Genomic DNA, 22,903 nt, shown 5'->3' on the forward strand with positions numbered 1-22,903 from the left:
GAACTGAGTCCTTCAGGACCCTAATCACAAGGCTCTGTGCTCAGCAATGCACGTTTGCATAACTTCCTGCCACAGAAAACTCTGGACAGCCACAGTAACATTCCTTAACAGGACTGTACACGTCAGAGAGCTATTTTAGGTATGTGGCCAAACAAGTTCCCAACAAAAAGTGAAGGAAGGGAGAGGAAAAAAATCCATCCCAAGTACAGAGTCACATAGTGAGCCTTATTTTCAGTCAATACTAGTGCTTAACACTATGACGGAAAGGAGCAGGGAGTGGAGAGTTGGTGCATGTGGGGCTGGCTTGTCCAATAGGAGAACAAATGAAGGAAAAAACAAAGAAAATCGGAAGCCATGCTCAGAGTCCTCTACTGAAACACCAGTGACAAAAGAACCAGATATAGTAATAAAAAAAAACGTGTTTTTGCCAAATCCAGCCTATTTAATACCTGACACTGATGCAAATATCAAATACAAATATTGAAAGAATATTGCTCGTATTGCAAAATCTCTAACTCTAGACAAATTCATATCATCTCAAACTATGGGTAATCAAATCAGACAGCCATAAGGAGCTGCAGCAGAGTCCTCAGGATTTGTTTATATGTCTACATTTTGTTTAAAATAACTATACATACACACACAAAGAGGCACGGTCATCAGGTTCAATATATAAATAAGACCATGAGGTACCTCAGGTGACTGATTTGTGGCTCAGTGACCAAACATGATGGGAGATCACTGGCAAAGGGCCTTCTTAGCCAGTAATTCAGAGTGATTTCCAGAAGTGAAACTGTTCCTAGATAGGCACTTCTACTGCACTTCTTGCAGCTGGGATCTAAATTCTAAATGTATGTGGCTCTAGTCTTCAGGCACTGAGATGTCCTCATACACGGTAGGCCTTGAATTAAAGCAAGAACATATGACAATCAAATCTGAAGAGTGAGCGAGACGATGTGCTCATAAAAATGGAACACAATATTCTAACAATCTATCCTACAAGAGACAGAGCAAAACCATGCATATGATTCACTCATTGCAACGAGCACTGGGCGGTAGCAGTCCACAGGCTATGTTTCATTATGTGGCAGTCTTGGGGGAGGGAAAAAAATTTGCTGGGAAAACAAACCAGAGCTTGCAGGGCTCCATGTTATCCTATTTCTGCTGATGCTGCTTCAGGCAGAGGGCGACACATCCCTGGGATTACTAAATAATAATATGAAAAACCATCTCATTGCCCTGTTAATGAAATGTGGTAATTATGTTAAAAAATGTATAGTTATACAAAACACACAAAGCCAGTGGTTGACATTACATATGGCAATTATTTCTTTAGACTTTAGGGGAGAGAAATCCACACACAACACACAAGCTCTTTTCCAGACATTAAAGTCTGAGTTAAAATTTCCATGGGAGACTCAGCCACATCATCCCTTTCTGCATGCCAGCACAAGGCATGTGGACTGGCCTAAGTCAAGCCCTACGTCTCACTTCCTTTTCTGCCACCTCTTCAAGACAATATGCTTTCCACATGTGGGCAAATGTGCAGACACCCATTCAATACGCCATGCAAATACAAGCTGCACCGCATGTAAACACAAATGTGATCACACAAACCAGTGAAGCTATTCAAAGCATGAAATACCACATTGCTTCCTCACTACTAACTTTCAGGTACAGGCCTTAGAAATGTAAATCTAAGGGAATACATATTCATCTGATCTGGAATTTATTAATTTGGTACTCTCTGGATCCCACCAGTTTCACTTGGTCCAAATTCCTTTTGTACACCCCTGCTGTACATAATATCTACTGACAGGAATCCCACTTACCTAGAAACACTGCCTAACTAACAACTCTACTGGATAAATGGCAGTGACAGTGAACCCAGGGGTGGCAAAACAGGGGCATTCCATTTCCTTATGAGGTCCCAGTGAGCGAGAATCACTGTCACAAATGCTTTCATGTCAAAATAAAATTGAGTTACTCCAACAGTAGAGAGCACTCACGTGTTTCCACTGACTGAGCTCGGGCTTCTCAAGCAAAACTCTCCTATCCTGCCTGCGCTGCCCAAGATTTATGACCTCAGCTCAACAAATAAGCATCTTATTAAACATCGACTCAGTTCACTTCGACCATCTTCACTACACAGGGGTCTCAGAGTCCTTTGTAAGACGGACAAACTAACCGGCACTGTAGCCCTTAAGAAACGAGATGAAAGAGAAGCAGGCCGTAAAGTTCAATGGGTGAATCAAAGGAAAAAGTGTTCCATTATTAAAAGACTGGATCATTTTAGTATGCATTCCTGCACATAATCAGTCAGTTGAGAGACTGCAGAGCTACAAATAGCTCAGCCATTTGTTGTTCCCATAGCTGAATAGCTGAGGAGAGCAGTTTACGACTGGCAGCCCCAAACCTTTTTGACAATAGGGATGGATTAAACGCTGACTATGACCATTACTACAAATACATGCTTTTCACCTCAAGGAGATGCAACTCATCATTAAAGGACCAAGCTAGCGTGTTTCCATAATTTAGCTAATCAACTACAAATTACATACAGCTTGCATAACTCCTGACGATTTTCCAAAGCATACGAAAAGTTATTAGCGTGTTTTTGTTGCTTCCAGGCAGTACACCGTGAAAATCAACTTGCAGAGACTTGAAGCACGTTTGAAGTAGATGATCCACCACCATGAAAATTTAGTCACTTTTACTTTTTGTTAGTTACATTAGCCTTGCAGGGTATAATGCAGCTGTGAGCAAGGGCAATTTGGAAAAAAAAACCTGGTGGTGAATTCAAGGATGCTGCAAGATCCAAGATTCCAGTAAGTTTCCAAGTGTCTCCTGACAGCTGCACTACCATCTGACAATACAGAGACTGAGCAATATGACAGAGAAAAGAGTCAATATTACCATAATATTACATATTTGTCTCAATTATCATAGATTCTACATATACATGATATATAAATGGTATATAAGCTAAATATTAATGCTATTAATTCTACACACTCTTTGTTTTGAAGGATCATGTAGAACAAAGACAAAACAAAGCAGAAGCAGGTGACACTGGACTGCACTGGCAAAAACTCAAAAAGCTGCCTGCCAGCTTGAATACAGAAGTCCACCAGTATAGTCACTCAAAGAATGATCATTCATCATCTCCTGCAGTGCTGTAAATGAATAAGTCATAGAAAATGAGGCTGAATTAAGTGACTTTACTAAATTTCTGGGTTATGTGTCACGCTAAGAGTACTGGGTTCACCCTGTAAAAATATCATGCACTCTCAACACACCTGACTGACAACTGTCTCCCCCTGTCAAAATTGTGCAGACTGATACACAGACTGTAGCTGCATTATCAGTGTAGACAACACCTTGCAGGTAAGGTTTGTCCATTAAAGGCAAAAGGTCATGGAGGCAAGGGCAGGCACTCTACATAGGCAAGACAAGGACTTACTGTACTCTGGCTGTTACTCAAGTTGGGCCTTAGCAGACTATGTAAGGCAATTAGGAAGCATGCCAGTGAAATGGTCCTTCAAATCATTCTCAAGGCTTGATTCTAAGCAGTTGTGACTGAAAACTGCCTCTCTGCCTGTCAGCCGCATTTGCAGACCCTGGTTTTGCTATATAATAGTTTCCTTTGAATAAACTGAGAACTGGGCTGAATTTTGCTTCAAATGGAAGCCATGCCACATTATGACTGTGGCAATGCACCCATAATTAGAGGTGAAAAAACAAAGTCATTAACATTACCATGTACAATGTTTCACACTGGCAATTTTACAATGACACTGTTAATATGGTAACAATGACATAAATTATAATAAACACTTCCTTCAATCAATCAACAGATATTGTTGTGGGATGAAATCTAATTTGAGTAGTAATTACTGGCAGGTGTTAGCCTGCAAGACATATTAATTATCAAACTGATTTATCTGTAAATTAGCTCATACTTTTACCACTGTAATAAGTCAAGAGTTTAAATCACATACAAATCACCAAAGCTAAATTTGCTTTCTTGCATCAAAGCAACCTACTACACAAACTGTGGTATTGTTGTTGATTTAGCAGTTTTAGCTTACTGAACTCCTATTTTAAATCACTTCAAAATAAAATCATCCACCCTAACATGTACATGCAGCATTCACACAGTCAATCACTGTCTACAAATCTGGTTTACTAGCCATGCAGTTTCCTGTAATTACCCTTATTACAGATTTAGAGTCCAAATAGCAGATGAAAGAGGGATCAAAACACTGAGAAGCTAATGCACACCAAGTGTCAAAGTAAGAACAAAGGCTATGCCAGGAAGCATTTATATATCTCAAATAGAGGCAAAGCCCATGCAAAACAAGTCCTAACATATCAACTCAACTATTCTAATTTAACAAATGATAAACAGACTGTGTCACTTTAGAATCAAGTGCAAAAGTAACCAGGAAATTCTGTTCAAGGTTTTCCCAGACTGACATACACCACACTTCCTCCATGCTAATGTTCAAAGGTGATGCTATTCAATATTCAGTCATATCAAGTAATAAAGTGATTTGGTGGAAGCAACTGGTAGTTGCCAGCAGTAAAACATATATGGACAATGCTCAGTCCCTTAATGTCAGTGAGCTTTCACATCACAATGTCAGGAATTCTGTCTGTTCAGATTGGCTCTTAGAAGCCTGCCTAGAGCACAACGATAGGAGAGGGGGCAGCCCATCCAGATAAGGCGCTCTTCTCTCCAAGCAGGATTTATTTGCTGGGTGAAGATAAGAGTGACAGGGTTGGAATACAGTACTCGATAGGCCAGCCCAGAGCTGAGTGGTAAGGTGCAGGCCAAATGTCACCATCACACAACACAGGCCAGGATTCTATGGAAAAAAAAAAGAGTAGACCTAGCAGCGCTATTCTTAAGACAGAAAGCAATGCAAGCTCAAGACCCAGGTACAGAAACATGGCCAGTAAAAGGCTTGCATTGTGCATTCTGATGGAACCTATTACTCATAGCCAAGCATGCTGGCTGCTTTATGAGTTAAATGTCCTGATTCACGGCCTTCAGAAACATGAGTCTTCAGTCCACATAATTTTGGTTTATGGGTAGAGAGCAGAGCCCACACCCAGCTACCTCAGAGCTGCCTGCCTGGTCTCAACTCTCTCCAGACGTGCAGAATGGCTTTGGGACACACAGGGAACTCCAGGCCAGTCAAAGACAAGAGGTTATTTGATTTGCATGGAATTTTATTAAGCTGTGGGTGGAGTTGCATGGTGGCAGAGAGAGTCTCAGCAAAAGGCCTCCATTCATTGATCAGGGGAGATTGCAGAGAGGGGGAAAGGAGGAACAACACCCTTGTGTGTGTGACTGCCAGCAGGAACAGTCCCCACAGCTTTTTGCCATTAAAAATGCAGAACGTGTGCACTTTTAGGTGAGCTTAATTGCCTCTTTCTGCAAAAGGATGGGAGGTCATGGAGACTAAGAAAGTTTTCTTTTCAAAAGACAGCTATCTACAGCAGCCAATACACAAACACTCCAAGATTGGTGTGTGGGTCTTTAGGACAAGCCCCCATCCCAAAACAGATTGCTTCCCTGATGTTCCTCTGCTTAGTCTATCTGACTCCTAATACACCCCCTATCTTGATTATGAAATCAAGATAGAGGAATTATAAATCAAGGAGTATGATCTTATGTGCAGAACACCTGACAGAGCTACAGTGAAACTACTATGCACAGAGAACCACAACTAGTCTAGTCTTTCCCTGATAGTTTGAGCATTGAACCAGAGGAAAAACCTTAGGCATACCTTCAAACACAAAACATAAATGCCAAGGTTATTCCATGGACATTTAGGCCAAAATGTTCCATTCCATAATCACACTAAACCAGGGGTGTCCAAACTGTTCCACAAAGGGCCAGAGTGGCTGCAGGTTTTTGTTCCAACCAATGAAGAGCACACAGTGTGACCAATCAACTGTCTGAAGACTGAGATCAGTTGATTAAATGAGTCGAGTCTGGTGTGCTGCTGCTTGGTTGGAACAAAAACCTGCAGCCACACCGGCTCTTTGTGGAACAGTTCGGACACCCCTGCACTAAACATCTGAGCGCAACTGCTCCCATGAGTCGCTAAGAACCAAATCCTTGTGAAAACACTCAGTGCCAACACTCAAGCTGAAAGGCTCCTGATATCAACAAACACAACAACATCCCCTTGGCATCCACTCCATGGTGAGTCAGTTCCTGGGATTGCAGCATGAAATAAAAACCTATGAAGGTGTTGCTTTAGGGTTTAGCACGTGGCAGGAGCCGCCTTCTTCCTCAGACAGGAGAGTCACTTCAAGAGTTGTCGTTCATAAACAGGAAGCAGCCAGGGCAAACTCCAGCCAACAGGTGTACTGATGCAGCTGGGGGCCTACAGGTTACAACAGGCATTCAAGCAGACTATCAATTCGAATGTAGCTTAGAAAACTAAATCTAGACAAAACAGCACACCTACCCACCAACTTCCTAATGATCTAAAAGGATAGTGACGGCACAAACCATTGTCAGTTTCTAGTGGGTGGCCAGAAAACCAATCCAGTCGATAAGACTTACTAACATGATTTGTTTTACCCAGCCTGAACCAAAAATAATCTGACAGTGTCTTTGTGAATAACGAAAAGACGGTTGCCACCTTTCGGTCTTATTTTGTTGTACCACTGCTTTTTAATTACTTATGCTCCTTTAATGACGTTAGGTTATCAAGTATTGACAGTACATCGCCGTTAAACAGCAATCCTATTACTAGCAATTATAGTTTCATTGTTTTTGGCCGCGAGTTTATGCAGCGTCTGTGTGTAGGATAACAGAGATTTCAAACTGCCGGTTGTTTCCTTTTCGCAAACCTTACCTGATATACGACCACACACGTGTCTGAAGTGTGTGAGCCAAACTGGCTCGTCGGAGTGAATATCAATGCATTTCATTTATGACAACTGAGACGACTTGTTGGTCTCGGAAAGAATTTCTGCTCCAAGGAGTAGACTGACCCCGAATGGCTGACTCGCTAGCTACCTAGCCAGCTAGCAAGCTACAAACTTACCAGAAGACAATCCGTATTTATTTCTGACTTTGGATCCTTCAACATGGCATCGATTTTTTCAAATCGAGCCTCCATACTTTCTCCAGCAGACATTTTTGCTGTTAAACTCAGTCCCGATGTTGGGTTATGAACAAAAACAGCTCACTGGCGAGACAGAGGGCTGGCTAGCTAGCTTTAGCAGCCAGCGGGAGCTAGCTAGCCAAATGTTCCTTTCTTCGTGTGAACTTTACACCGCACTTCAGAGAAAATACATCGTTCTCCTCGAGCTTTCACAGACGATGAAACGTTTGAGGTTGCGCTGAATGTACAGAAGCCACATTTTCAGAGTCGAAAGATGTTTCCCAGTACGAGAGGCAAACAACTTCAGTGACAAACGATAAATGCGGAGACAGATTAGTCAGCCTCCGCAGGATGCCACTGAGGATAAGGGCTTAAAATGTTGTTGCATCCAAACAAAAGGCAGTTAAAACATAAATGTAATGTCTCTACGAAAAGCACGATTCGCGAGAAGGTTAATCCAGGCCGGTTCCCATTTCTGTGCCAGGCCCCTGCAGAAAACGACAAACGATTCTGACAGCTCAAAAGTAGAAGTGGTGGGGAGAAAAAAAACTTCTGCTTCTTCCAAATTTCGAACAGTTTAAACACGGACTCGTTACAGCGTTTAACGGCAGTCCTTCCGCTGCATCTCGTGCATTGTCACTGGCTGTCGACTGTTTCCCGTCCAAACTGTTTTATCCTTCAGATCAAAGACAAATAATCGGGTTTTGATATGTGTTAGTTTACGGGGGGAAAAAACAGCAGACGGTGCCCGATTTTCTCCCACAGCCTGACCAACATGTCCGCCTTCCTGTTCAAACACCCCGGAGAAGCAACTTCAAAATGTCAAGTACTGCGCATGCGCCATGTTGAGACGCATTCAAAGAGTTCACACAGTGATGAAGGCAACATGTTGCTGCTCCCTGACGTTACAGTGGAAACGTTAGGAGCTCGTTGAAAACATGCCAACAGAGGGACGCGAACGTTATCAAAAAGTGTCATTAAAATTCATTTTCAAGATTTCAAAAATATTCTGCTGCTCTGTTCTGTTCTATTCGGTAATTCACCCATATGATCTGATTCTGATTCTGACGGATTATTGTGCTCTTGGTTCATGACCATGATTACATTGCATTATTCTAATCTATTCTAACTGAATCTTTTCTGTTCTATTGAGCAATGACTGGTTTGGTTCAGGGCGCTATTTAAATTGTATATTATATTCCACTGTATTCTTTTGAATGTTGTAAATTGTACATTCATGTTGTTGGTTAGGGACCTTGATTAATTACACAGTTCTATTCTATTTTAGTAATGAAACGTATCCACATGGGTCACAATGCCAGATCAAAGGATCATTTAGCTTTGAAAATTCCTCACCCAACTCTGAAAAGGGGAAGACTGGTTTCCTTTACTATACACCCTACTACTGGAATGAACCGCAAAATGTGGGAATTTAATGATTTTGCATAATGTTTGTACTTGTAGTTTTAAAGATGAGGTTGGCTTAAGAGTCAAAAGCTCATCTCAACTCGACATTTAAATCGGTATATTGGCTGTTTTTCTCATGTGCAGTTCTACCAATGAACAAATGACGAACAGGAAATGCTTAGGACCTGCTGTCAGTTGCTCCCTGGAGAATGACAGTTGGACTCATGCATCTATCTATATTTAATTTTTGTTGAAATACGTACCACTCTTTCTTGCACAGTAGTGTAACTACATTTAGTGTAATCCTCAGTAATATAACATTAATAACAGAACAGGACTTTCAAACTGATGAGTGTGATCAGTGTTCAGTCACTCCTCCGCAGGCACCTTCTCAGTTCTGTCTATTCATCATGTCGCCCAACAGAGGGCGATGTTCTACAAGTAATGGCGAGAATTTTGCATCCGTTCAGAAACTTGAACAAGGCCTATGATCTTGACATTTATGGCTCTGAAATAATGTGTTTACTGAACCTGCCGTGCCGTGCTACTTGAAAAATCACAGCCAGCCTTTTTTTATATCCTTTTTTTTAAAAAAAAAAAATTGCTAATGATTGTTAATAATGACCGTGTTTGCACAACCTACACAGTATGAAGCCTTTTACAGTGTGGCCTGTTGAACTCAGTGTATCAGTTCCCTGCCAACAGAGGGAGATGTCACGGCCTGAAAACCCACAGTTGGAGAAAAACATTGCCTACTAGATAAGATGTGCCTAGAAAACCGAATCAGGCACAGGCGGATTCCGTCGTTTAAAAAAGTAAATATAGCCTGTAGGTGGGCAAATGATAACTTTGTAACATGCAGTTTAGTGTATGCGTTTATGCAGGTATGAATGGAAAGCTTTATGTTAAATGTAATGGTGAATACATTATTCATTAATTATGTCATTCTTTTTTTGTTTGCATGTATTTCTATATTTATTTTAGGTGCTTGTTTACTTTTGTTCTTGTTTTTTTATAATTCCAATTCCAATTCATTTATTTTTGTTATATATAGAGAGCGATTTTTTTCAGCCTCTCCATAACATGGAAAATACAGTAGGCCTGACTCTGTTTTAATCCTCTCCTTACCGCACTTTTAAACTTACTTTTTTTTATTTGATTTACAGTTAGTTAATGGGTAAGGTTCGTGCTGTATCCGCTCTGTGTCTGCCTGTGTGTTTTTCTCCTCCCATCGCAGCAACAAGCTGAACTGAACCAAACGGTACATACAGTAATTTCCTGACGTCACTTGGCGGCTCCCTCTCCGTGCGCACATCAGCTGTGGCGGAGCGGAGCGGTCAGAGCAGCAACGGCGGCGGCAGCGGTGTGGTGGGTGTCGGACGCCAGGGACGCAGAATTCAACTCGGAGACCCCGATTCTACATGGACACGGCCATATAAAGCGTGTGGATAAAGGTAAGCATCCGCCCTCACGTTCAGACACCTGTCCGGTATCACATGTCATAGCCTGAGAAAGACAGTGAGTCATTATAAACAGCGTTAGGTTTGTACACGCTCTCCGGGTGATGGTCGGACTGCAGCCTGTGGCTCCGTCAACGAGGCTGAGACAGATGCTTAAAGTTTGTGTCACCGGTAAATTTCCTCGGAAATGTTAACAAGTGCTGGCAGAGAGCAGACTTTTTTCTTTTCTTTTTTTTCTTTTTTTTTTTTTGTGGTGAAGCAATTAGGTAATAAATTTATAGGCAGTCTATGTGAGCCTGTTTGAATGCTCCAAAATGCTAAATGAATATAATATTGAAACAACTTAAAGCTCTTTTGCATATTTTTTTATGTATTTATTTAGTTTCACCTTTACATTTGGACAAATAAACACATCTCGCTTAATTTTGTGGCTCTCAGTGATACTGGCCTGCAAATCTGTATTAATTTTCCTTATGGGTATTTAAATAGTTGGACATGAATCTGTCCTGCCTCACATGCAATTACTGCATTGCTCAAAATGTCCCTCCTGCTGATTAATCATTGTTAACAAAGTCATGTCAAGTATATCTGGAACCGGGCCATTAATTTACATGTTTGTCTGTTGAATACTGTTACAGTTGCCTAAGGCTTGGTGATGAAACATGCTTCAGCAGCTTAGATAAAGTCCTATCAGATAAGCATGACCACGAGATGTATTTAGTGGTTTGTCATTGTAATTACAGGCAAACCAGTCTGTCTTGACTACATCTAATCTTGCCATTCCTCATGTTTGGTGTCCCAAAGGTTGCATTGCTTATGTCTCAACTACACTCCACCCCTCTGTACTTCCAAAATGTCATTAGAGCTAATGACATATGCATGCACATTAGAAGATCCTAGAAACTGCAGCAGAATAGAGATGCTCATTTTACCAGATGCAGAGAGGCTGTTTTAATATCGTAATTTCATTTATTTGCGCTTTAATTTCAAATGCTGAACCGATACTTTTCATTCTAAAGCACCATTTTAATCTAGCATTTTTTGTCCAGTCACTTATAGTTTCCATTTTGAGCTTTAAATTGAGCTTTGCATCTACAGAATGTATAGATTGTTGGAAAAACTGCCTAAAATCCTGATTTTTGTTATCAAGCGTGTTGTCGTTATATATCTATATCTATATCTACATAGATATAGATATAGATATAGGTTGTTTTCTGCAACTACACATCATACAAAAAGTTAGTATTCTACTGAGGAGAAACAACCATTAAAGTCAAACAGGTAGTACAGCATCATGTGAGTATATGCACTGTATGAGCAGTGTACATTGTGAATTTGCTGGGTGGCCTGTCTCGCCTAGAACAAGCGCAGATCTGTCAGAGAGGGCAAGGGCTGGAGGGGTCAGGGGGCTCTGAACGCTGACCATCTGGCCCTTGGGGGGCTGGTTTCCTCACTGGCTGCCTTTGTTCCAGGCTAACAATTGGGACTTAATCTGGGAGGAGATAAGTAAGGCCCCCGTGACACCACTCCTGTGCTCGGACAGGTTTCTCTCTTTTAGCCTTTAAGGAGACGTCTCATTCCCAAGTTGCTTTGTGAAGGCTTTGAGGTTTAGTGCTGGGCATTTTGCTTGTGTGGTTGCTACATCTTAACTTTTTATTTTACAAACAGAGGTGACACATTTGATCTGGAAATACAAATACAAATGAGTTGAATATAGATTTGAAAACCAAAAATCGTGGCTCAAATTATTCAGACCCTCATTATTTGCCTTTTCACAACAATTTTGTTGTAAACATCAAATATTCAAAATTTCTCTCCTTGTTCTCCCCCTTGCTAAGAAAAAAAATGCACCTTTAGCGATTAAAACGAACTAAAATGAAATACGCCCAACTACAAATTAAGTTAATTAGTCGTGACTCATCCCCATTCACCCTCAAAATATGACCTGGTTAAAATAATAACACTCTAACACATCTCCTTAGCTTGCCCAAAATACTGTTTTGTCAACCTTCTATCTTGTTATGATAATGGCTCCCCCTCTATTTTTTGCCCCGGCTCTCATTCACAGTCGTTTTATTGTGCAGAGGACCTGCTGTGAGGCAAAGAGGTTTTCCAAAAAATGCAACATGACATTTCTTGCATAAGCTCGACCAAGCTGTGGAGAGATGACATCCATTTGTACATAAAGCAATTGTCACCAGGGTAACAGATTGATTTATTTTCTCTCATTCTTCTCTCACTCTCATTTGGAGCACATCAGGGCTCCTCTTTTACTGTTTATGCCTCGTGTTTGCTCAGTTGTCCCTCAGTGTTTTCTCTTTATTTTGAGGGGAAAAAATAGAAGATGCGTGTTCATTTGAAAGCCAGCATTTTTTCTAATTATTGTTATGACAAACCAGCGTGTGATAAATCACGCAGCTTTGCATTCAGAGTCATAACAAAAAGGTATAGATAGCAATTGATTTCCAATCCAGTCAGTAACACAGAGGTTTCAGTTTCTGTTGTGGCTTCAGCCAGCTCCAGAAACATTTTAAATATTGATCTATGAGTCAAAATCTCATTTCATGTGTTTCTCACATGAAACACCCTCGCAGATCATTCGCGAAAACCAATTTAGATCACAAAAACATCACTGGGACTAGTTAGCTGTGCGGGCAGATGCTTCTCTTGATCCTTTTCAGCAAGGCTTTTCTGATCCTGATTGCAGATGGCACGTGGGGACAAAATCCCAACTAGAGAGATCAGTGCTTTTGTTTGACACTTTTTTGACCATGATGTGACAGGATCCAGAAAACAGGTGGTCCTCAAAATAGCCGTCATTCATCAAACTGCTGAGGCAGGAGTCAGGACCCCCCCTTGTTTTTTTTCTTCAAAAAAACTTCCTTATGTCCCATGTTTATGTTGACATGGAGACAATCTATCATCTGAGCATAGCTTATGAAATAATAGTGGTAGAACGCCATACATTAAAAATATTCCATTGCAAGTACAATTCCTATATTCAAATTCTTATTTATTACATTTTATATGTATATTATATATTTTGTGTAGAAACTATTAACATGCAATGTAACAAGTGGCTTTCAAATAGATGTAGTGGAGTAGAAAGTATATTATTTCCCTATAAAATGTTGTGGAGTAGAAGTAAGAGGCATCAAATGAAAAAACTCAAGTAAAGTGCACAGTAAGTACCTGAAAACTGTATGTGAGCACATTACTTGAGTTAATGTACTTAGTTACATTCCACCACTGTCAAACAGAGATCCATTTTCATTAATTTTTAAATCAAGTTTACACCAAATACAAATAAATCACATCGAAATCATGGATTAAATTTAGTGCCTGTTGCATGATCTTTAGCAGCATCTTTAGTGCTGTAGCACTAACACTGTCTTGTGTAAGTAAGGAGCATTCACTCAAGTTAGGCAGGCTGCTTAGAATCAGAATAGAATAGATACAATGGGCGAACTGTCAGAGCAAGGTCATTGTGGATCAGATAATGTCAGATTGACTCTCTCAGTTAAACATCAGAATTAAAAGTGTATCTAAGTGCCAATCTGCAGAGCCAAATGTGTTCCGCGTGGATGCTTGTAAACTTTTAACCTGTCCTTTTTTATTGAGGCTCAAGAATGCCAGGAACACTATGTTCACTGGTGGGGTCTGAGTCTAAATAAAAGGGAGAAAAATATTAACAGACTGTAAATGGCACTGTCAGAGTTGGGTGTTTTTCTTACTGTTGCAGGAAATCAGATTTACATGCAGTTGAAATACTATTACTGAAAAGCAGTAGTTTAATAGTTTGCTGTAACCGGTGTGTATCCTGAGCCACCATTCATCCATGACCTGATTATTAGACTTCTTTAATGTCTTGCCTCTCGCCAAGTTGTCCATATGGTTTCCAAAGAACCGAATGCATCAAAGCATCTTAGAAAGTGGTCCTCTTCTCCTGCCTGGCCTTCTGAGTGACCAAATCTCTCTTCAGAAATGCAGCATGAAAGAAGAGGGAGGGAAAGCACAGATAAGGTCCGAAGAGGAGAGGCAGAGGAGGGGGAGAGATGAGAGAAGAGGTTAAAACAGATGTGGGAGTGATGAAGAGCGAAGCAAGGCAGCTGGATGCAGACAGCAAGTGAGATACAGGTCAAGGCTTTTTTTTTTTTTTTTTTTTTTTAATCCAGATCTCACACTTGGGGCTGGCTGGTTTAGTGAATGGACGTATGGGTGGAGTGTACAAAGGGTGGAGCACAATGTCAGCCAAACTGTATGTACTGTATGAAGGTGTATGACACAGTCGACAATTGGATCATTAAAGCCAATCTCACAAAGGCCCGTGCCCCTCCCCCGCCTGAAAGGAGATGTCAAAGGTCTGCGACCTCTTCCATTTATGTGCATTGATCCCTCTGGTGGGGGTGGGGCTTCCTCCTCAAAGCCCTCCACCATCAGCTGTTATGTCTTAGTTACCTGCAGGAAGCAGAACAATTATTTTATTTATTTATTTTATTTCCATCAGTGAATTTTCTTTTCTTAATTCAATTCAATTCAACTGTTCCAGTTGTATATTAACAGAGTATTGTGCCTTCACTCTGGAAAAGTGACAAGAGTCATTATACTCAAACATCTCATATTTAGTATAAAGCAAATGAGCAAACTGAAGAAGTCAGCTTGAGCTCTGGGAACATGTGATATGCATTTTTCACTATCTTCTGACACTTAATCAAGAAAATAATTAGTAGATTAATGGAAAATTACAGTAGTTAGTTGCAACTCTGCTATTGTTCTGTAACGCAGAGCACAAAGTAAATGGAGGAGCTGCTCACAGCAACATTAGAATATTTCCTCCTCTTTGTTACATCTTACCAGCTGCAGTGTTTTGAACATTCTCAGTTTGATCAGTGTGTCTGTCAGCAAGCATCTTTTATCATGTCCTTTAATTATAAAACAGTGACAGTGTATTCAGTGAAGTTGAGTATAGTGCATACTAATTAGTATTTATAGTATGAAGCTTATGTTCTTAACCTTTAATTAATCCAAAAGCCAACACATTCACCCCTAAGGCCCATTCAACCTTGTTCTTGTTGTATCAGCTGAGGTGTTGCACATGTTCAAATCATCTCAGTGTCTCTGTCTCTGGAGTTACATTAGCACATAACGTGAAGAAACTGTTGCAGTTAATTAACTATTTGACTTCATTCTGGGACAAATTACTCTTGGCTAAGTGTCTGGCCATGAATTTGCTGCTGCTGGGTGTGAGTCGAGTTCATGCCTCAGTGTTTATGGCCTGCTCAGGAGTGAAGGGGAAAGGGAAAAGTTGTGTGTATGACATTCTTCTGAACTGTGCTTTCTCACAGCCAAATGTGGCTTTTAGTGATGGATGAAAGGAACTTACAGTCAGGAAGGTAGGACATGCAATACGTAGGAGTACAGCCAAAAACACAGGCCGGAACATCCTGCTCTTTGTTGCAAGGGAGGCTCCAGATGCTAATTGAGTGAGTGTGTGTGTGTGTGTGTGTGTGTGTGTGTGTGTGTGTGTGTGTGTGTGTGTGTGTGTGTGTGTGTGTGTGTGTGTGTGTGTGTGTGTGTGTGTGTGTGTGTGTGTGTGTGCATTTATGCAGGAGTGGAACATGACCCTAGTAGATGGCACTTCCTGTTGTCCTGTTAGTTATCTCTGATTCTGACATGCAGGACAGGTTCTTATCTGTCACCACTGGATCTCCTGGTTGACCAACCAGCCAACTCCATCAACGCAGTCTCTAGTTTATTTCAGTCCTCTGTCTCTGTAACATTAATAATACTTATAGGAATGAGTATTATTAATGTTACAGAGACATTAATAACACTTATGTTACAACTCTTCCATGGCTCTCCTACAGAGCATTTAGTGATGGCATCCCCAAAGTAAAGTAAAACAAGCATAAAAAGTTAAAAGCTGCATATTTGTACCTCCATTGCCCCCTTTTTTTTCGCTGGACCCCCACCCCCAGATCAAAGTTGAAATAGTTCCCTGACAGAAATGAATGGAACTTATCTGGACGTGCCCCCTAGTCGTTCGTCCGGAAGCGTGTCCGCAGCAAGTCAAAGGGTCACCATTAAACGCGAGTGTGTTCGTGTGTGATTGTGTGAGTTTGCGGGGGAGTGGTGGCATGTCAAGGTGAAGGAGGAGTTTCTGTTTCTGTCCCTCTAGTTTGAACTCTTTCATTTGCAGCCGTAATAAAATGAGGTGAATAACCCTGACACCTGAGTAACCTTGCATCTCACATCACATCACAGCAGGACTGTGGCACGAAGTGCTTATCTCATGTCTACAGTGTTCCTCCTTTTTTAGATCAATCTCTTGGATTTTTGCGGGCTCCATTACACCGATGTGAGCTCATGAAGAGCGAGGTATGCGTGCGGCTCCATGGAGAGCACTTAGGAATAATATATCCTCATTCTTGCCATTGAAACTTGGAAAGCATCCAGCTGAGAATCCCTTCTTGCACAGCACTGTTATGGAACAGTGTGTTCTCACAGAGTGTACCGCTGTACCCCCCCCCCCCCCCCCCTTTCCACTAATGCCAACCTCAGTGGAACAGTACCTGCGGCCAGAAATTACTGCTTGCAGCTTACATGTTCTTTTTAAAGGGTACAGTGTGTGCTTTGCCATGGACTAGATCATAGTGCAACAGTCTGAAGGAAAGTTAATGTTTTTAAGGTTGAATTTCATTGTTTTGGCCTTTGTAACAAGTGTCAGATTTTTATTAACTGGGCAGTTAGACCCAACTGTGATCATTTTCCGCGTTCGTTATTTTTACTTTCATTGTATATTTACTCTGCGCCACCTACAAAAGACTCACTTAACATTTTCAGAATTGCTCTGCTTTTGATTACATGTCACATCTAATATGCGCGAGGCAACTGTAGTGCAACACAGAGAGATAACAAAGGCAAAGAATATATAATTAAATCCTATTAATTATGTCCGGTTTGGCAAATTTTAAGCTTGACACATTAAATGAGTCACATCTAGCTCTAGATTTACTTTTCTTTTTTTAGTTTTGAAAAATATTCCTTTTGATTGGTGAATCATGAAACAATTAGGTGATTAAAAACTATTGAAATTAATCATCAACAATTTCGACAATCAAATAATTGTTTAAGTTAATTATGAAGAGATTGATAAATATTAAGTATTTTAGCTCCTTCCAATGTGAGGAGGAGGAACTGTTTTTCATTTTCTAGACTCAACAATTGATCTATCAATCATAAAGATCGACAAATGATTATCAAAGAAAAATCAACAGTTGCAACCCTAATTCACTGTATTTTTTCACTGTAATTCTGTGTCTGTGTCATCAGTTCTTTAGCAGCCACTAAATGTTTGAAACATCCTGCGGTGTTGTGTATATGGTATTGTTGCTGTGAATGGCAGGATGTGCTCTAACAACAGCTGGAAACACTCATGCTTGAGTTCCACGGCAGCATCATTGCCTTTGCCCACATACATTGTCCCCAGATCTCCCTGCCCACTCACACACACACACATACACACTCACAGATACACAAACCAACAATTCCCTCTCTCTCTTACTCTCCCTCCTTCCTCGAATTGAAACGCAGGTCACCGTGTGTTGATGTTGCCAGGGTTTGTGGGGGAGAGGGCTGCCTGTAGCAGAAGGCTTTTCCATAGACTGTCACAGCTTGTCCAAGGCTATGGTGACCAAGACCCAGCCCTCTGCTGCGAGGACTCAGCGTTCCTCTGTGGCAGGGGAGGTCATTCTGTGTGTGTGTGTGTGTGTGTGTGTGTGTGTGCGTGTGTGTGTGTGTGTGTGTGTGTGTCTTTCTCTCTCTCTCACTCTTTCTTTTCATTCTCTCTGCATGTACATTTGCAATTCAGGAGCAACCAGAAAAACAGGTAGTAAACAGAAAAGTATTGAAAATGGAGAATTCTTCATTGGTTTTCTAAGTAGATCTGTGTATTGACGTCCTGATATAATCAATAGAATTAAAACACAGATCAGCATTTTTCATCGAACTAATTCACCGTTTTAAACCATACCAGCCAGTTGTGTAGCTGGATGTGTTTTTGAGTCAGTTCAAGCTGAGCTGCTGGGAAAGAAAGAGCTTTGTAAGAAGCCACACAGTCTTTCATTTGTATGCAGTATAGACAAATTAAAGGAAAATCCTGTATAAATGAGTGACTGCAAAGGAATATGCTTTTGTACAGGCAATGAGGGATGGCAATATGATTGGATAACAATGATATGAATCAAATTCTTTGGCTTTCTAAGTCACCAGATCTCAACCCCACTGAATAGAAGGAGATGTTGTGTCAACATGTGAAAAAACATCAAATGAGGTGATGTCTTGTGGAAGAATGTTCCCCATCCCTTCAGCAGATTTCCAGAGACTTCATACCAAAGACCTAATGCCAAAAATACAATAACTTACAGTAATGCCAGTTGACTGGCATTAAGTCAATGCTCCTCGGCAGTCCAAGGAGCTTTGAAGCTGTTCTGGGGGCCAGTGGTGGTCCCACACCTTGCTAAGACACTCAGTGTCAGATTTTCCTTTAATTTGTCATCTGTCTGTGTTATGTCTTGTCAAGTTTTTTTCCTGACTACAGCAAACCTTCAGAATATCAGCTCAAGTCTTTAACAAAAAATATGCTAAACACTTGAGCACATATTTACCTGCAAAGAGTCTGTCTCTCTCTCTCTGTTTGTTCACTATGATAAGAGCAGCAGGGCCAAGATAGGAATGCTTAAACTACACTTGGCTACGCTTGTAGTATGGTAATCCACTTTGGCTGTGGTCATGCTATTTTTGTCCCTTTTCTGTGCACTTAACAATACAAACTGCAGCCTTAGTAACTGTAGGGTGAAATAGCCTCGCTTAAAATGGAGAACTGTCACTTTTACACTTCATTTTTTTTGAGTATAAGAAAAATAGATATAGGAAAATGAGCACATTGTGTGTTGAAGTTTTTCTTTAAGTTTGCCTCACTCATTTATGTTGCAGAATGCTACACCACATTCCATTACACGCTTTAGTTACAATATATTATTATATTATTATTTTGAACTGTTGCAGAATTAAGTTTTCTTAAAGCATTGTTATAGTAGTGTTGAGATGTAACATTTAAGCTTCTCATTCGTGTCCCCTTGCCTCAGGGAAAGGTCTGCTGTTGTTTCACAGCTGTAATTATTACAGTAATCGGTGTAACAGCAGAAATGAAAGTCGTTGAGTATGTTTGCTGTTTTGCCAAGCTGGCGTTCATTAAGGAAGATTATTCAAACTGAGAAACCGCAACTTGTTACCCACAATCCAGAGTGAATGGAGAACGCTGCCCATTATAAAATCAGGGCTAAAGTATTGCTGTTAAATGAAAACTGACCATGTTTTGGGGCAACATCAATGAGTAGGAGCATCTTGAAATTACTTTTAAATGGCCCTTTTATCCATCAGCTCCACCATGTAGGCTAAATCAAGGATGTGTTCTGACTGTTTTTTTTGGGAGAAAAAAAGAACAGTTTTTAGATCTTTTTGTTTAAAGCTTATGTCATGTTGCACCTGAGTGCCACCCACATTTCTTCCTGGTACACCATATTGTCAAAAACACCATGTCTTAACTGTCACATCTGCCAGTTGGTAACGTATCCATCTCTCAGAGGGATCAGTGCAGGATGAAGTGGCACCAGTCCTGAATAGGTTTACTGTCACTTTTTCTCATCAGCAAGGCTTGTGTGTGGGGTCAAGCCCTCCACAAAGGGTGGCCCTGCTTCCATTGTCCCATTAAGACAAAAAGAGTCCTGCTGATGCCGTGGCTCTTGCTGCAGTAAGGAGGAATGATGGGATTTAAGTGTGGGTCCTGTCACAGAGGGAAACCTGGTGCTTATTAATCGGGAGGGTGGGGGGTAATGGAGGAGATGTGGCCAGAGAGTGAGAGGGCTAAACGGGGGTGGGGTGCTGTTGATGCAGCAGTGCCGCCTGGGGTCAGGAAGAGGGGCATGATGGATACAGCTGATCGCCCAGTAAGGAAGTTTAGAGAGAAAGGGGAGGAGGCTCCTTCGTCAGGACGTTAAGAAGCCTCTTTGTCACGGTGTCAGTCAAATGGATTCAAGGTGGCTGAGGCTTTTTCTCAGGGAGGAAAAGAAAGGAGAGGTCCTATTGTGAAAGGTGGGTCTCCCTCTGGATGCCCGATAAACACAACAGACCTCTTTCTTATGTCCTCTCCATGAGCACTCAGTACTTCTGCATGGCTAAATTAAGTTAGTGTGTCAATGGTGTGAACTTTCCAGGGAAGAAGGTATGAGTGGATCGCCTGTCTTTGGATCAGTGCCTTTTATCTATATTCCTTTATCTAGAAAAAAAAAAGCTTAAAGCTAAAATGTTTAGTGAAGATCCTTAGAAGTAGACAATGGAAGTCTTTGTCTTCAACTTGTCTTCACCAGTTACAGTGAGTAAAGCAGAGTCGGGCTTCAACTAACAGCTACTGCCATTATCCATTAATGTGCTAATTATTTTCTTAATTAATCAATTAATCATCAATAAAATGTGAAAAAAAAAACATGTTCAGTTTACTGTCACATAAATTCAGGTGTTTTGACACAGGAAAAATGTCAAATAATACCAAGTGATGCTAATGTATTTACTTTCACTTTTTAAAAGATTATACAACACATTAAACATCTAGTCATTGGTATCTTGTCCCACCTCATTTTGAATGACGGGTGGGTGATGTGGTGGCATGGTGGAGCGCGGTTCAGGCCAGTTCCTGGAAGCAAAACCTGACCCCTTTGCTTGCTGTGTCATCTGATAAGAGCCAATGTTTTGATAGTGCTGGCCCTCTCAACATGATCCATGGCTCTCCTTTTACACCCCATAACAAATAGGGCTGTCTAAACAACAGTTTATGGCCAGGACAAGGCCTGGTCAACCATCATCAAAGATCTACTCTGGGATGAGCCATTAGGTGCGGACCAGATGTTCGAAGAAGTTGTGGTTATGGTGGAGGATCATTTTCTGTCCTAGAGTAGGATACAGTCAGGGAACTGGTAAATAAGTGGTTTGATTTGTGTATAGAAAGTTGAATTTTTTGGTTCCATGATTACTTTTAAATGTTTTTTCCTATAAATTTGTGGATAATTTTTGCATTTCAGTATAAGTACATAATCCCTCAGTATAAATGTTTGAAGAGTCTTGTAGCTGCTCATGCTTTTCATTTTTTTACTCCTTCCCTCCTCTTGCCCTTTACCATTGACCAGTGTTTGACCACTACCAGTGACAGCTTTACAGTATGAAATAGAACTCATTGTTGTCTTATTCAATATGGCTTCCCTGAATAAGTCCATAAATGCATTAGGGTCCTGTGTCTCGCCCTGTTGTTCCGATTTAGGTGAACTGGTGTTCAACCCGGCAGCGTTGTAAAATGCAGATTGGGTTGACTGACAGGGCTCCCATTTTATTACACAGTCATGAACAGCATTGTAAACTGGTCGTCCTTCACTTTCATTCACTTATTCTGTGAGGAATAACAGCCATGGGAGCTGACCTCTCTGAATGCTGGTCACATTATCAAAGACCTGGCATTTTTGGAAAACGATGACGCTATTTGAACTTTTGAAATGCTGTTGGCATTTGACAATTAACCTTTGCAAAGGATGAAATTTGTTTCTAGAATAAAAATTAAAGCAGGGGAAAGGTTACAATAACTTGTTTATTAGTATAACATTCGTTAATAATTCCACGATGATGTGAAAGGTCTTGTTATTAGCAATGCCCAGTTGGAACCAATAATCATTTGTATGATTAAATAGTCAGTTAGTCTATTGGTTAATCAATGAATCATTTGGTCCACAAAATGTTGAAAAATAGTAAATAAAAACCCAAGATGATGTCTTCAGATGTCTTGATTTTGGACCACAGCTCAAACCTCAGAGATTTTCATTTTACTATAATAAACAACAACAAGGGTTTCTGGCAAAAAAAGCTGAAAAAAGACTGGTCTGATTTGTTGTGATTTATTGATTTTCAAAATAGTTGCTGATTCAATTTCTAATTTGATTGACTAATCCAGTAACTGAATAATACATATTTAGTAATTAGTAATGATATTTGTAATTTTGTTGTAAACAGGTAGCTAGAGTATGCAGTGTTGTTTAGGACCAGGCTACTTTTAACAAGGTTTGTTTTTCATTTGTGCTGCATCAGTTATCTGTTCGGTAAGCCTTTGCCTTTAAATGATGCTGGCCTTTGTCCGTGGCTGAGATTTAGTTTAAGGTTAAATGCCTTGCCCTTAAACTCATCTGCCGGGCCAAAGTGTGTGGCAAGGTCACCATTGCAATCAGCCTAGTGTTAACACAAAGGCCGCTTGTCCCCTAATGGATTAGCTCTACAGTTCCTCATTGAGTCACTACACCACCCTCCAGCCCCTCACAGGCCTTTCCAGCCCTACTGCCCTTTCACACGCACCCCCTAGCCCCTAATTTTGAAATGAGTTTTATAACTGGACAGTAAACTTCCAGTGGCTTAATGATGATGGCTTCTTCATCTGCCCAAATGCTCCTTTTGTCCGGCCCTCCTCAGGCCCTGGACCCTGCCCCCGTTCCCTCTGGTCACACCAGGCCTTAAACCCTGGTTCACCCCACTTTATAGTTCCACAGATAATCCCCTAGAACACACACACACACACATGCACGCACACACACGCACGCACGCATGCACATGCACGCACACACACACTTACACATAGACCCTCAGGCTATTATCTCCACTGAGGCCTGCTCTGTCTCCTTCTCTCTCTCTTTCTCTCTGTTGCTGCCGACTTCAGCAATGGCATTCAGCTGGAATGTTTGCCTTTGTTTGTGTGGCCTACTGGAAAGCCATGAATGACCTTAGCTCATCTGCTATCCTCACTAGCACCGATTT

General features: G+C 40.9%; 2 protein-coding genes across 4 annotated transcripts in view; one reads left to right on the forward strand and one right to left on the reverse strand.

The window, feature by feature from the left end:
* The window catches only part of rock1 (Rho-associated, coiled-coil containing protein kinase 1), a 28,141-nt gene extending 20,221 nt beyond the window's left edge, over positions 1 to 7,920 (reverse strand). For all 3 annotated transcript variants that reach the window (XM_041055056.1, XM_041055055.1, XM_041055057.1), the window contains exon 1: positions 7,074 to 7,920. In XM_041055056.1, coding sequence (XP_040910990.1) covers positions 7,074 to 7,166 — 93 coding nt within the window. In that variant the 5' untranslated portion in view covers positions 7,167 to 7,920. The remainder of the gene's footprint in view (positions 1 to 7,073) is intronic.
* A 1,944-nt stretch (positions 7,921 to 9,864) lies between these two features.
* The window catches only part of greb1l (GREB1 like retinoic acid receptor coactivator), a 41,487-nt gene continuing 28,448 nt past the window's right edge, over positions 9,865 to 22,903 (forward strand). Inside the window, exon 1 of the mRNA XM_041056063.1 lies at positions 9,865 to 9,994. The gene's annotated coding sequence lies outside the window, so the exon portion shown is untranslated. The remainder of the gene's footprint in view (positions 9,995 to 22,903) is intronic.

This window comes from Toxotes jaculatrix, chromosome 14, assembly GCF_017976425.1.
Source record: "Toxotes jaculatrix isolate fToxJac2 chromosome 14, fToxJac2.pri, whole genome shotgun sequence".
NCBI classification, from domain to species: Eukaryota; Metazoa; Chordata; class Actinopteri; family Toxotidae; genus Toxotes; species Toxotes jaculatrix.